Source organism: Erpetoichthys calabaricus, chromosome 2 (assembly GCF_900747795.2).
Source record: "Erpetoichthys calabaricus chromosome 2, fErpCal1.3, whole genome shotgun sequence".
NCBI lineage: Eukaryota > Metazoa > Chordata > Cladistia > Polypteriformes > Polypteridae > Erpetoichthys > Erpetoichthys calabaricus.
In genome coordinates this window covers 129,969,367-129,983,007 of record NC_041395.2, presented here as the reverse complement: position 1 = coordinate 129,983,007, position 13,641 = coordinate 129,969,367, and the positions used below count along the sequence as shown (strand labels likewise).

At 39.9% G+C, this 13,641-nt stretch overlaps 1 protein-coding gene across 1 annotated transcript; it reads right to left on the bottom strand.

Annotated features, from left to right (window-relative positions):
* Positions 1–686: 686 nt before the first annotated feature.
* LOC114643146 (extracellular calcium-sensing receptor-like) lies at positions 687–9,717 on the bottom strand. Its single transcript, XM_028791829.2, has 6 exons — positions 9,507–9,717; positions 8,761–9,052; positions 7,601–8,425; positions 7,154–7,381; positions 6,844–6,967; positions 687–1,612 (listed from the first exon to the last, which is right to left on the bottom strand). Exons 1-6 carry the CDS (start codon positions 9,614–9,616, stop codon positions 705–707), a joined length of 2,487 nt encoding a protein of 828 aa, XP_028647662.1. The 5' UTR covers positions 9,617–9,717; the 3' UTR covers positions 687–704.
* Positions 9,718–13,641: the final 3,924 nt, after the last annotated feature.

The following is a 13,641-nucleotide window of genomic DNA, read 5'->3' as shown; positions in this document are numbered from 1 at the left end:
GATTATGAATTTCAGAAATGACGCTTACAAGTAAACTGTGCAAAACTGAAGTTTTAATGTTTTTGTTGAGAATCTGAAATACATAGTGATGATCTATATGTTTAGAAATAGCACCTTCACATTTGGACAAATATTCTTTTGAATGTAGGTACAAGAATGTATTTAAATTAAGAGGATAAGATTACGTCTTGTATCCTTTTCACAAATTTAACAGATTCATGCAATTCTAACTTGGACCAAGTGGGCTACAAGACACATAACCTTGTGAAAATTGTAAAGTTAGTTTTTAGTGAAAAGTCAAGCAAAATGACACCTTTTATTAGCTAACTAAAAAGATTACAATATGCAAGCTTTCGAGGCAACTCAGGCCCCTTCTTCAGGAAAGATGTAATTAAGTACATCTTGCCTGAAGAAGGGTCCTGAGTTGCCTCGAAAGCTTGCATATTGTAATCTTTTTAGTTAGCCAATAAAAGGTGTCATTTTGCTTGACTTTTCACTACATTCATTATGGCTAACACGGTACAACACCCTAGTACTACAAAGTTAGTTTTTAAAAGAAATGTTAAATGACAGCAACTACTTATGAAAAACATAATAATATTACATGTGGAGAATAATAGGGAAAATAATATTTTAGGAAAGAAAAAGACAACAGTAAGATCAAGTACTAAATTTATTAAATTGTATTTGAATTGGGGAGCAATTTACTTTTCAGAATCTCTACCCATCAATGCTTTTTTTGTATTTAACTCTGGTCTTATTAGAATAATATAACATTTTGGAGCAAATATTGAAAACAGAAGCCCAAAACTTGATGCCAAAATAGCAAATATTTCTACAGCTACTGTATATTTACCTGGAGAACTAATATATGCTGGTATGAATGTTATCCAAACTGCACAAAATATAAGCATGCTAAAAGTGATGAATTTGGCCTCGTTAAAGGTATCTGGAAGGTTTCTGGCAAGGAAAGCCAACAGAAATGATATACATGTCAGTATTCCAATGTACCCCAATAGGCAGCTAAATCCCATTAGTGAGCCAACATCACACTCAAATATAATCTTTGCATTTTGGTACATCGTGTTTTTAACAGGATTAGGTGGAGCAATGCTGAGCCAAATTATACACACTAGAGATTGAATGAAAGTAAAGAGGAAAACTGTACTTCTCTGTTGGGTCACACCGAAAAACTTCATTACATTATTTCCTGGGAGAGTGGCTTTAAATGCCATTATAACAACAACAGTTTTTACTAGAATACAAGATATTGATAGAACAAAGCTGATTCCAAACACAATGTGGCGAAGAATGCAGGTTATATCTGTTGGCTGTCCAATGAAACACAAGGCACAAAGGAAGCACAGGGTTAGTGACACCAGCAAAAGGAAACTGAGCTCTGAGTTATTGGCTTTGACTACTGGGGTGTGTCTGTAGTGAAAGAAAACCAACAATACACCAAGAGAAATAAAAACTCCTAGCAAAGCCACTGTTGTTAATGTAATTCCCATGGTGTCTTCAAAGGATAAAAAATCAATTTCTTTCTGAACACATTCATTTCTTGCAGGATTTGACCAGAATTCAATGGGGCACTTGATGCATTCGATAGAATCTATGAAAATATTACAACAGAAATTAATGCAAGCAACAACTTAATATACCAACACTGCATACATTACATTTTAAACTATCAATCAATAATGGGCAATTATTTTTACTTTGAAAATAATGTCATTTAACCAGTCTATATTTTACCTAATATGTTTTCTGAACACCAGCTCAAGGCATAGGCACAGATACACTGAACAACTATACACATTTTTGTGAAATGGAATACAGGCAGATGAAGGAAATTCTCAAGATGACACAATGAATAGCAATTAAAATGATAACCTTGTGGTTCGGAGTCTTTTTTCTTCCTTATGCAGCATTGACTACACGTGCCTGAATTAGGCATGAATTAAAACATTTCAACAATTATTTAGTTTTATCTGTTACATTTCTTTCAAAATCTATGTTATGCAATGAAAGAAAATGAGCGCAGACTACAGTTTATAAATTAGTTTGCTTTGTCTAGTGCCTTTTGTAATATGCTTTATTAGCTTGGCTAGTTAACTCAAAATGTAAATCTTGGGGCTCTGTGTTGGACTTATTTTTCTTCTTTTAGAATAGACTCAAGCAAAGAATGTTGACAATCATCATATTTTCCTAAAAGTGTAAATCTGTGTGTCTATTGCCAGTGCTTTGCATTCATTGGAATTTAGAATGGCAGCCTGGCTGACTGCAGGGGCCAGTCATGATGGTGGCTGTGGCACTCTTGTGCAGTAGTTGTCACTGACTCAAGAGCGTGGAAATGCTGCTGTGCAGAGGCTTTGCTAGTTTGGAGCATGATGCTCTGGACAGTATGAGATTACATCCTTTACCTGGTCTCGTCTCTCATGAGTTGTTCAAGCTACAGAAGCAAAGATTGCCTTTTTAATACATGTTATCATTGCGAAAGGCTTTGGGCTGGATAGAAGTGTTGATATTTTAAGGAATAAGCACAGTTTACACGTGCCATTCTGCACAGTTGTGCTGCTTATTTTGATTTTGCAAGATTAAAACCAAAAGTCAATAACACATAAAAACTGCATTCAATCCAGTATCTGCTCATACATGCACAGTGTAAACATTGTAGCACTTCAACACTTCCACTTTAGAACTTTAGAAAGCATTCTGCACAAACCCAGCTTATGGTGTATGTAAATAAAAGAAAAAAAAAACATTCATGGACACCCATGGCTGTGAAGGTCTTAACTGCATCTTCTGTTTTATTATTCTTCCTCATTTATCCATCCATCCATCCATTTTCCAACCCGCTGAATCCAAACACAGGGTCACAGGGGTCTGCTGGAGCCAATCCCAGCCAACACAGGGCACAAGGCAGGAACCAATCCTGGGCAGGGTGCCAACCCACCGCAGGACACACACAAACACACCCACACACCAAGCACACACTAGGGCCAATTTAGAATCGCCAATCAACCTAACCTGCATGTCTTTGGACTGTGGGAGGAAACCGGAGTGCCCGGTGGAAACCCATGCAGACATGGGGTCCTCATTTATCCCCCATGGAAATTATAGGAGATATGAGAAGCTGTGCACTCTTTAAGTCATCAATATGGGAAGGATGAGGAGCGCTCTTAATGCTATTGCCTGAGACAATGTATTTTAAAAGATGCCATTGTGTTATTGAAGAGCCTGTTCTTTTAACATTCTCCTCTTTTTGTATTTCCTGCTAGATAGCGTAGGTCATTTTACCATGCTGCACTTCAATGGTAGTTTACAATGTCTCACCTTGCTGATCACAATTGGCAACATGGCCAAAGAGGCAGGGATTGGCAGCTGCAGTTTGGACTGACACATTTCTCAGCTCTTTGACATGATAGGGGAGAGCTTGGGAGAATGACGTGCTCTACCATCTGCCATGAACCTCATAAAGGTTCATATAATGGTTTTAAGTGGTACATCTAGCAGCTTTAGCTGAGGTGCTGCTCTAGACAATTGAACTGTTTGCCTATATGGACAAATTCTAAATGTAATAGACTAAGTAGAGATCAACATCTTTTAACTTTTCCCATTCTTTCATGAAAGCTTTGATTTCTTTTCTCGTCTAATTTTTAAGGCATTTTTTGTCCCTCCTTTCAGATCCTAACATACATCCAATTTTTGACAAGCATGTTCAAAAAAAAAGAACTTTACATTAGAAAGGCTTCGCAGTGATGCTGACTATGGGGGGCTCTCTTCACACATGCCCAAACAGAGTTAGGATGACAGTAATCTATTCTGACAGTAACAGTAGCTTCCAGACTTTGTATCAGAAGTATAACTTGACAGCTCAGGAGCCCCTCAGCTGACAGTAATTTCTACTTCACAATCTGTGCTAGAATTTGGCACAGCTCCATGTCATTTCCTAACCTGCTTACTCCAAACCAGGGTCATGAGGGGCTGGAGCCTAAAACTGCTAACATAGGGCACAATGCAGGAACATACCATGGACAGGGTGTTAATCTATTGCAGGGCGAACACACACACACACATCCTCACACCAAACACAGTCTAGGGCAAAGTTAGCATTGTCAGTTCACCTAATATGTATGTTTTTGGACAGTGGGAGGAAAACGTGAACCCTGGCCTGCTTACTGTGGGGAAGCAGTGCTACCGTTGTACCACTGTGCCCCCCAGCACAACTCCAGGAGGTATGAAATAGTTGCCAATATGCGCAAATAACTACATCTGCACCCATCTTTATGGCAAAGTATCCTGATATGCTGCTCTATGAGAGAAGCGAGCTGAGCTGTATGTGCTTTTCTAGCCTACGGCCATTCTTGCTATATGAGAGTACTTTACGATAGAATTATGTATACAAACCATTCATCAATCTATCCAAGCATTTCCTTATCCCGCTATATTCCACTATATTAGGTTCAGTTTATTTCTTTATAGCACACTTTTATTTTGAAGTCCTGAATAATTTAGACATTTACAAAATTAATAAAATGAAACACAAAATAATATAGTATATACAAGGAACTATACATATATGTCAATATTCTTTTCTCACTTAACTTCTTAAAACATTTAATTATTTATAACACAGTGGTGGTGGTGCAGTGGTTAGTGCAATGGTCTCACTACTCCAATAGATTGGGCTTGAGCCCTAGTTTGATCACTTATTTGTGAAGATTGGGTTCTCCATGTATACATGTGAACTATTCTCCAGTTTAACTTCCACATCCCAACGAACTGCAAGTTAGGTTTATAGGCAACTCTAAACAGACATGGGGTGAGTGACAGTAAGTATGAGATAGACTCTGGCGCCTCTGAACCGCATTAAGCAGTTAAATAAAGAATAGCTGGGTGTATATATTAAGATAAGAGAAACTGCAAAGAAGGAAATTAAAGAAAATGTTAAATCTATGTCTTAGAGAGGAACACTTTCAGGCCCTTGGTCATTAGAAAAAATACAGGGTAAAATAGACAAGATACTGTACATAGTTACCTCACATATAAAATATAATAATGCACTTCTCTGCTTTCATTTTATTCCAATCAAATGGTTTAACTAACATAGAATATACAGAATTTTACAGATAATTAAAACCTAACATTAGAAAATGATTTGTAGATGTTATATAGAAAAAAATCTAATTTTTTGTCATACAAAATATTTAACCATAACATTTAAATCTATTTCTATTTTAGGTATAATTGATCCCCAGGTAAATGAAACATAAGAAAGATTATAAATGAACTTACAATATACAATATACATCAATAAATCATTCTTTAAGCAATTAGATTCAACCATAACCTCATTTATTTGGAACCTAAAACATCCACATATCCAAAGAGCGACTCTACAAAGACCTAAGGCAGAAGGTGGCATGGCTCTACCTAACTTTCAGTTTTATTACCGGGCAGCAAACATACAAGCCATAAAAACCTGGACACAAATAGATGAACATACACAGGCTTGGTGCACAATAGAAATAAAATCCTGCAGTACTTCTTTATATTCCCTGCTTTGTGCCCCTATTAATGCAAGTTATTACCGATATACTAACAACCTAATTGTGCTTCACTCACTCAGAATGTAGAACCAATGTAGAAAGCATTTTAAGATTGAGAATCTTTTATCTGTGGCACCTCTGCATGAGAGCCACCTTTTTCAACCCTCGCAAACATATGCAGTTTTTAATACTGTATCTGGAAAACATTTGGGATTAAATTGCTTAGAGATCTTCATATAGACAACATCTTTGCATCCTATTAACAATTACATTCCAAATTTAACTTTCCAGCAACACATTTCTTTCACTATCTTCAAATTAGAAACTTTGTTAAACAGAACCTGCCCGATTTTCCCCATGTCCCACCTTCCTCTATGCTGGAAAAAATATTGCTCAGTTTTGAGGACTCAGACAGCATTTCTGCAATATATAAAATTATTTTACAGTCTCCCCCTTTCAAAGATCCAAGAGGATAATGGGAAAAGGATCTCTCACTCAACATATCAGAAAAGGAGTGGAAGGTAACAATGCACAGAATTCACTCGAGCTCCTTATGAAGAAAGCATATAATTATTCAACTCAAAATTATATATCGAGCACATCTGTCTCGCTTGAAATTGTCCAAAATGTTTCCAGGGCAAGATCCAACCTGCGAACGCTGCAATCACGCTCCAGCCTCACTGGGTCACATGTTTTGGGCCTGCACCAAGTTAACATCATTCTGGACCAAAATCTTTAAATGCCTATCAGACAGCCTTGGTGTCCCAATCCCTCCTAATCCATTAACAGTTGTGTTTGGTGTTCTTCCAGATGGACTTAAAGTGGAGAAGGACAAACAAACTGTGATTGCCTTCACTACACTATTGGCACGCAGACTTATTTAGCTAAACTGGAAGAATCCTAACTCTCCTCTTTTAAGTCAGTGGGTAACTGATGTTTTATATTATTTGAAATTGGAAAAAATCTAATTCTCACTTAGAGGATCTGTGCAGAACTTTTTCAAAACCTGGCAGGATCTAATCAATAATATTTTAGAATAAGCTCTTAAAGCACTGAGGAAGTAGATTCTCTACTCATTTATTTTTCTTCTCCATTTATCTGTATCTGTCTAATAAACTCATCAATTTATTTATTTTTACTATTTTTAAGTTTTAGTCCAATGGCCATGCTCTCTTTCTCAGGGGTGGGGGTTGATTTGTTTTCAATTATATTTTTTTTGTAAAAATTGATCTATTTGTATGGAATTATTACAATAAAATCAATAAAATTTAAAATAAATAAATGAACTTACTAATTTGACTGCTGATTTCACCAGCAGCACAGGGCATGCAGTCAAAGCAGCAGACTGGTTCACCTTTCCTAGTGGCTTTCCTTGTGCCTGGCTGACAATTTTGGCTGCAGACAGACTCAGGAACCTAGAGGATTAGAATATTTTACATGACATTTTTTTTCATTCTTTTTGTACAGTTCATCCATCTACAGAAAATCTTTGTGTTCTTCTTTTCTGATAAGGTATCGTGTTTACAAAAAGCATAAGCCCAAACTAGCAACTTTGATAATATGCATTAATAAAGAGCACAAAAATAAATAAATTATTTAACCTTTTCTGTGTCAAAATTCCAAAAGATTTCCTCTTCATTAAGGAAAAGTTCCTGGCCAGTCATCAGAGACTGATCATAGAAACCAACTTTTTTTGCTTTAATAGTCCCATTTTCACCTTGTTGCCAGTTCACAATGTCATAAATTGCAAGGACATCTCCATTTTCATCAAAAGCTATTCTTTCTCCCATATGATTTGTAAAATTGACTTTCTTCAAATAGTGAAAAACCTTTAAATAAAAATAAAGTTAAACACAGTGTTCTGGTCAAAGATAATTATTGCAAATTTATGATCTTTGCTATTGTAATGTTGAAATCAATATTGGACATTCTATAAATGATATTATATATTGTATTGAAGATTACAGAAATGAAGGCAAGCAAATGGCAGATTATAAGTATGCAATATATTATCACATTGAAACATTATTTTACTTGTAAGTGCTTACCTGCCAGGGTTGTATGTCCCTGATATTGGCACATGTTTTATTTGCAAATGTTCCTTTTCCATTTTCACATGACATCAAGTCATGAATGGCATGTGCAATGGCATACACTGCTTTATAAATATTGTATGACACCCTTAACTCTGTAACATCAGTGTACGCTGTATTTGTTGTCGTGATATCTTCCAAACCAGTACAAAAATTAGTATCTGGCTCATCAGTGGAATTCTGCAGATTTTCTGAGAATTGACATCCAAAAATTGTTTCCCAGAATTTGAGAACTAAATTATTATCGGGATCAGAATTTGGTTGAATCTGGTAAAGGAAGCTTTGAAGACCAGTGATTTCACCTTTACGAAAGGATATGCCTAAAGTCCCACCAAATGATCTGAAAATATCCTTTTCTAGCAAGACCTGTGAATCACTCCAGGAATCTGTAGCAATCCATTGTCTTCCAGTAATATTTTGATTAACAATTTCATTTATCAAAGCAGTAAAGTCCCCAGCAGAGGTAAATACAACAATGACCTTTGCAGTGGACCGTTTAATAATGTCAGTGATGTAAAGGACTTTCATCTGCTCCATAACATTTGTAACTGTTTCTGTAAAAGCAATGCAAGCAAAATGTTGGACTTCCTCGCTGAGTGTCTTCACAGCATATTGTCCATAATCATCATCACTTGCTATTACTCCTATCCAAGTCCAAACATAATGTTTAAGGATTTCTGTAATTACTTTGATCTGAAATTTGTCACTTGGGATTGTTCTAAAGAATGTCGGATATTCTTGTTTGTTACTCAGGCAAGGGCAGGAAGCAAAATAGCTGACCTATATGTGCATATTGGCAAAACAAACATAATTAAAAGACTTGTTAGCTGTATTGAGATATGATTTTTTCGTCTTAAGTGAAACAATCTATTTTAGAAGTTACAAAGGTAGAACAATAAAAATAAAATGTGTTGATGTTAGCAAAATTAGTAAAATCCATAGGAAATTTTTATAGTTATAATGAATATGTTAACAAAAGAAGAAGCAATATACAAGTTCATATTTGATACTATTATAATGATTATTTACACACTTTTAAAAAAGATTCATTTTTGTATGAAAAATGCCAATAAATAAAATATTAGCTTTGTAGAATCAAACATAACATCTCTTACCATGGGTATGTGGAAAAGACTTAAGATTCTTGATATAGCAATAGAATGTGTTGATATCGGATCTCCAACAATGGCGAGAACAGGAGGAACACCACTACAGTGGTAATCCAGTATACGTTCATCCATCCCACAGGTCAGTGTTGCTGCTGCTCTGAGTGCCACTGGCAGCCTCATGCAGTTGTCATACAGTCTATAGCCTAGTGTTATATTAGGCAGAAGATTAGGATCTTTGTTTATTTCATTGACTGCAAAAACCATTGTTTGTGCTGTCTGAAATAACGAAATTTCAAAACTGTGAAAGGGAAAAATGATTGATTTACTATTAGTTATCCTTTGTATTAATACTTAAAGAAATACAGCAAGATGTTTTCTTATTTTTTTGAAATACAAATTCAAATATGTAGCTTAAGCTGATTTGAGATTGCATGTATACAAATTAATAAAAATGAAGAATAACTTTGTTAATACAATAACGGGCACAGATGTAACCAATAAAATAAGCCATCATACATAAAGTATTTTTGCACATATTAAGGAGGCATAGACATACAGGGTACCTAGTTTATCTACTTGTTTTTTTTCTCCTAAACTATTAATCTCATGTTCTTCAGACTTCTCACCTCACTTAACAAAAAAATCCTCCCATTTGTATAAGCATAAGTGATAGACAGGCATTTCTTTAACTCAGTCTTGATGATTGTTTATTCAAACAAATACAACACAAGAAATTTAAATGTTGTACTTACCCCTTACACATCCACTGCCCAGGCTTAGATGTGAATATTAAGTCCTGCATTACTATTGTTGAAGATATTTCAAAAATGCCTCCTATTATTATATCTCCACTTTTATACATACCACTGAGGTGAAATGTTTCTATGGCCTTGCATTTTGGGTCATCAGTTGCAAATATATTTAGAATCAAGCTATGACAAATACAGACATAAAGAAAGTGTTTCATCCTTTCAAAGTGAGTGACTAGTGCACTTGAATCACAGCCTTTCTTTATACTGGTATTGACTTATCCTCTAGAGAGGCACTGTCTAGTAAGTGGAAAACAACCCCCAGAATAGTACATCATTTATGTTTTGCATTGTATGATATAATGTTATTGAACACAACTACAGTACATTTATTTGTTGCATTTCAATTATGTTAACAGTACCACTGATTATATTCTGAAATACAACTATAGTTTGAATTCAGAATATTTATTTCTTTGAATGTGTTATTAAAATGCCCACAGTAAGTCACAGTCACACAGAAATCCGTAGTAAAATTGTTAACCAGCTGATACCTCATATTTCAAGTTCAGAATAGCAAAAATATGCAGGGAAACTGTGACGCCCCATGTACTGACACCTCTGAACAAGCTCAAACTCTGGGCATCTGTAACACATCCCGGAGTGTTACACCGAGCCGGACCGGAAATTAGGGACGTGAAAGGCTGGGATGGCGTGGTGGTGGATGGGTAGTGGACGTCATCAACAGGGGACCAGAGGGAAGAAAGGAACCCAGAAGTGATGGTGTTTTGTTTATGTGGGATGGGTCATGGCAGCGGCGTTTCGTCCTTTCTATGAAAAAAGAGAGAGAGAGGTTAGTACCCTGCCTTTGTCCCCTGGCGCAAGTTGTCGTGATGTGAGTCGAGCCCTTCAGCTGTTCCCCATGCGCTCGTGCGTGACATGACCTCCCTTTCAGCCCAGACCCGTCGGGTTGGGCGGCCCGAACCGAGAGGTCGTGTGCCCGGGAGAGGGCATCAGCGTTGGCCTGAAGGCTACCCCGGCTATAAGTGACAGTAAACTTGTAGGGCTGCAAGTCTAAAAACAACCTGGTGACCCGAGGATTCGACTCCCGGTGCAGGGCCATCCACTGGAGGGTGGCATGGTCTGTCACCAGCGTGAACTCCCGGCCCAACAGGTAGTACCGCAGGTACGTTATCGCCCACTTGATGGCCAGGGCGTCCCGTTCCACCGCTGCATACCGTGTATCCCAGTCCAACAGTTTCCGGCTGAGGTATATCACGGGGTGTTCGACACTGTCGATGCTCTGGCTCAACACGGCACCGAGACCTGTGTCTGAAGCATCGGTCTGGAGGAGAAAAGGAAGAGTAAAATCAGGGGTTCTCAAAACAGGTGCTGTCATCAGGTTCAACTTTAGGTCACTGAATGCCCATTCCGTCTAGCTATTCCACACCACTTGGAAAGGGGCCCATTTCTTTGTCAGGTCGGTCAAGGGTGCGGCCCTCTCGGAGAAACGAGGTACAAACCGGCGATAATAACTCACTAACCCCAAGAAGGCTTGCACCTGCTTCTTGACTATCGGACGGGGCCATTCAAGAATGTCTTTAATCTTTGAACACTGTAGTTTCACTAGTCCTCCCCCCACCAGGTAGCCCAAATATTTGGCTTCGTTCAACCCAAAAAAGCATTTCCGGGGGTTGATACGAAGCCCTGCTTTCGCTAGTGCCAGGAGAATGGCGTATACCTGCAGTACATGTTCCTCCCAGGTGCCGGAAAAGATGACCACGTCATCCAGGTAGGCGGCACAGTAGGACTGGTGGGGCTGTAGTACTCTGTCTACCAGATGTTGAAAGTCGCTGGCACCCCGTGCAGCCCAAATGGGAGTACCTTGTACTACCAGTGTCCACTAGGGGTGCTAAAAGCCATTTTCTCTCTAGCGGATGCCGTTAAGGGAATTTGCCAGTATACCTTTGTCATGTCAAGGGTAGTCAAATACCTGGCCATCCCCAGCCTCTCGAGGAGTTCGTCCATGCGGGGCATGGGATAGGCATCGAACTAGGAGACCTGATTAAGACGTCTGAAGTCATTACAGAAACTCCAGGAGTCGTCTGGCTTGGACACGAGGACGATAGGGCTGGACCAGGGGCTATGGCTTTCTTCGATGATGTTCATGTCCAACATATGCTGTACCTCTAGCTCCACCTCAGCACGTTTCGCCTCCGGGAGGCGATAGGGTCGCTCTCTGACTACCACCCCCGGGTCAGTTACAATGTCGTGCTGAATCAGCGCAGTCCGGCCTGGTGCTTCACTGACCACTTCTGGGACTGACCGGATGGCTCCTTCAAGCTCCCGTCTCTGGTGGGAGTTCAAATTGGGGCCGAGGTTAAGGTTGATTTTCTCCGAAAAATGGGAGAGGGCCGGTCCGGAGGGGTCTGGATCCTCTCTATCCCTCCAGGGTTTGAGCAGGTTCACGTGGTAGACCCTCTCGCTCGGTCAACGATTCGGCTGAAGAACCAAATAGTCAACGACCCCTTTTCTTTCTTTAACCTAGTATGGGCCCTGCCAATGGGCCAATAATTTAGAGTGGGAAGTGGTCACGAGCACCATTATGCGATCCCCTGGTTGGAACTCACGTAAAGAGGAATTCCTATTGTAATTCCGGGCTTGTGCTGCTTGAGCCCTGGACATATGTTCTTTTAGAAGGGGTCATATTTTCTCCAATCTATCGTGTAACTGCACGATATATTCTAAGATGCTGGTGGAGGGAAGCACCTCCTCTTCCCAATCTTCTTTTAAGACATCTATATGACATCTAATAAGGGGGAGAACCCAGTGCAGGCTTGTGGCACCTCCCGATATGCGAAAAGCACCAGCAGTAAAAGTTGGTCCCAGTTCCCGCCGTCCGCGCTGACTACCTTGCAGAGCATCTGTTTCAGGTTCTGGTTAAAAGGTTCCACCAAGCCGTCAGTCTGAGGGTGGTACACCGACGTCCTGAGATGCTTAATGCGATGCAACTTGGCTACCTCCCTGAACGTATCTGAAGTGAAGGGTGTACCTTGGTCCGTGAGGACTTCTTTAGGTATGCCCAATCTCACAAAAAAGACCTAACAGTTCCCGTGCAATATTTTTTGAGTTGGCAGCTTGCAGGGGAACTGCTTCAAGTAATCGACCATCACCAAAATATATTTATGGCCTCATGTCGGAGGTTCCAGGGGTCCCACGAGATCGACACCGATCCGTTCAAAGGGCACGTCAATAAGGGGAATCGGGACGAGAGCAGCGTGGTACCTCCTAGGCATCTGATGCAGCTGACAGACCGGGCAGGACTGACAGAAGCGTTGGACCTCCTCGTTGATCCCGGGCCAGTAAAACCAGAGTTTCAATCTTTCCAGTGTGCTAGTTCGCACACTTGTCGCCGGTAGGTTCGTGGGACTAGCAACAACTTCTGCCCCTCGCCTTCGTGTTCCGCAACTCGATATAACAACTCATTGTCTAGCACAAAGTAGGGTCCCGGTGGAGTGGAATCAGCTAACGATATGTCGTCAGCGGACACGACAGCATTCCGGGCAAACTTCAGGGAATCATCATTCACTCATCTCTCTTAAACGATGCCAGTGTGAACCGAAATTGATAGTCCACCTCGGCGAGCGGGTCGGGGATAGCTTCATCTTGACCTGGAACCTCCTCTGGTGGCACTTCCGGGTTGAGGTCCATCTCTGAAAACAGCTCCCCTGGCCCGGTTGTGTCATCAACAGTTGCCGTGGAGCACGGCGTGGGAGCAGCTGGGTGGGGCCCTAGCCTGTCCATAACCAGGCCCCGCTTTGGTTTCGGAGTGGCAACAGTTTTACCACGGTTACTTTTTTGACCAATCTTGTCCTAGTATAACCAGGAAGGGTGGTTCAGGTAACACCGCACCAAACATTTCTCTAGGTTTCCCTTCCCAGGTTATGAAGCACTTTGCGGACTTGTATGTCTTGGTCACCCTGTGTATACGTACATTGTCACACACGTGTGCATGGGAGGCAGCTAAAGGGCTTGAGTAAGGGCAGTTCCGAGGCATGCCGGGATGTGGCAGAGTGCACTGACTCTTTTTCTCCCTTTCCTGTAGACCATTCACGGGAGATTCCATCTGACTCTCTTG

Excerpts from the sequence above, each read along its gene's own strand:
- LOC114643146 (XM_028791829.2), bottom strand. The coding sequence starts at position 9,616 with ATGTATAAAAGTGGAGATATAATAATAGGAGGCATTTTTGAAATATCT. Across the intron at positions 8,426-8,760 it reads GTCTTTTCCACATACCCATG|GTCAGCTATTTTGCTTCCTG; the intron begins GTAAGAGATGTT and ends ATGCACATATAG. Across the intron at positions 6,968-7,153 it reads GGAATTTTGACACAGAAAAG|GTTCCTGAGTCTGTCTGCAG; the intron begins GTTAAATAATTT and ends CTAATCCTCTAG.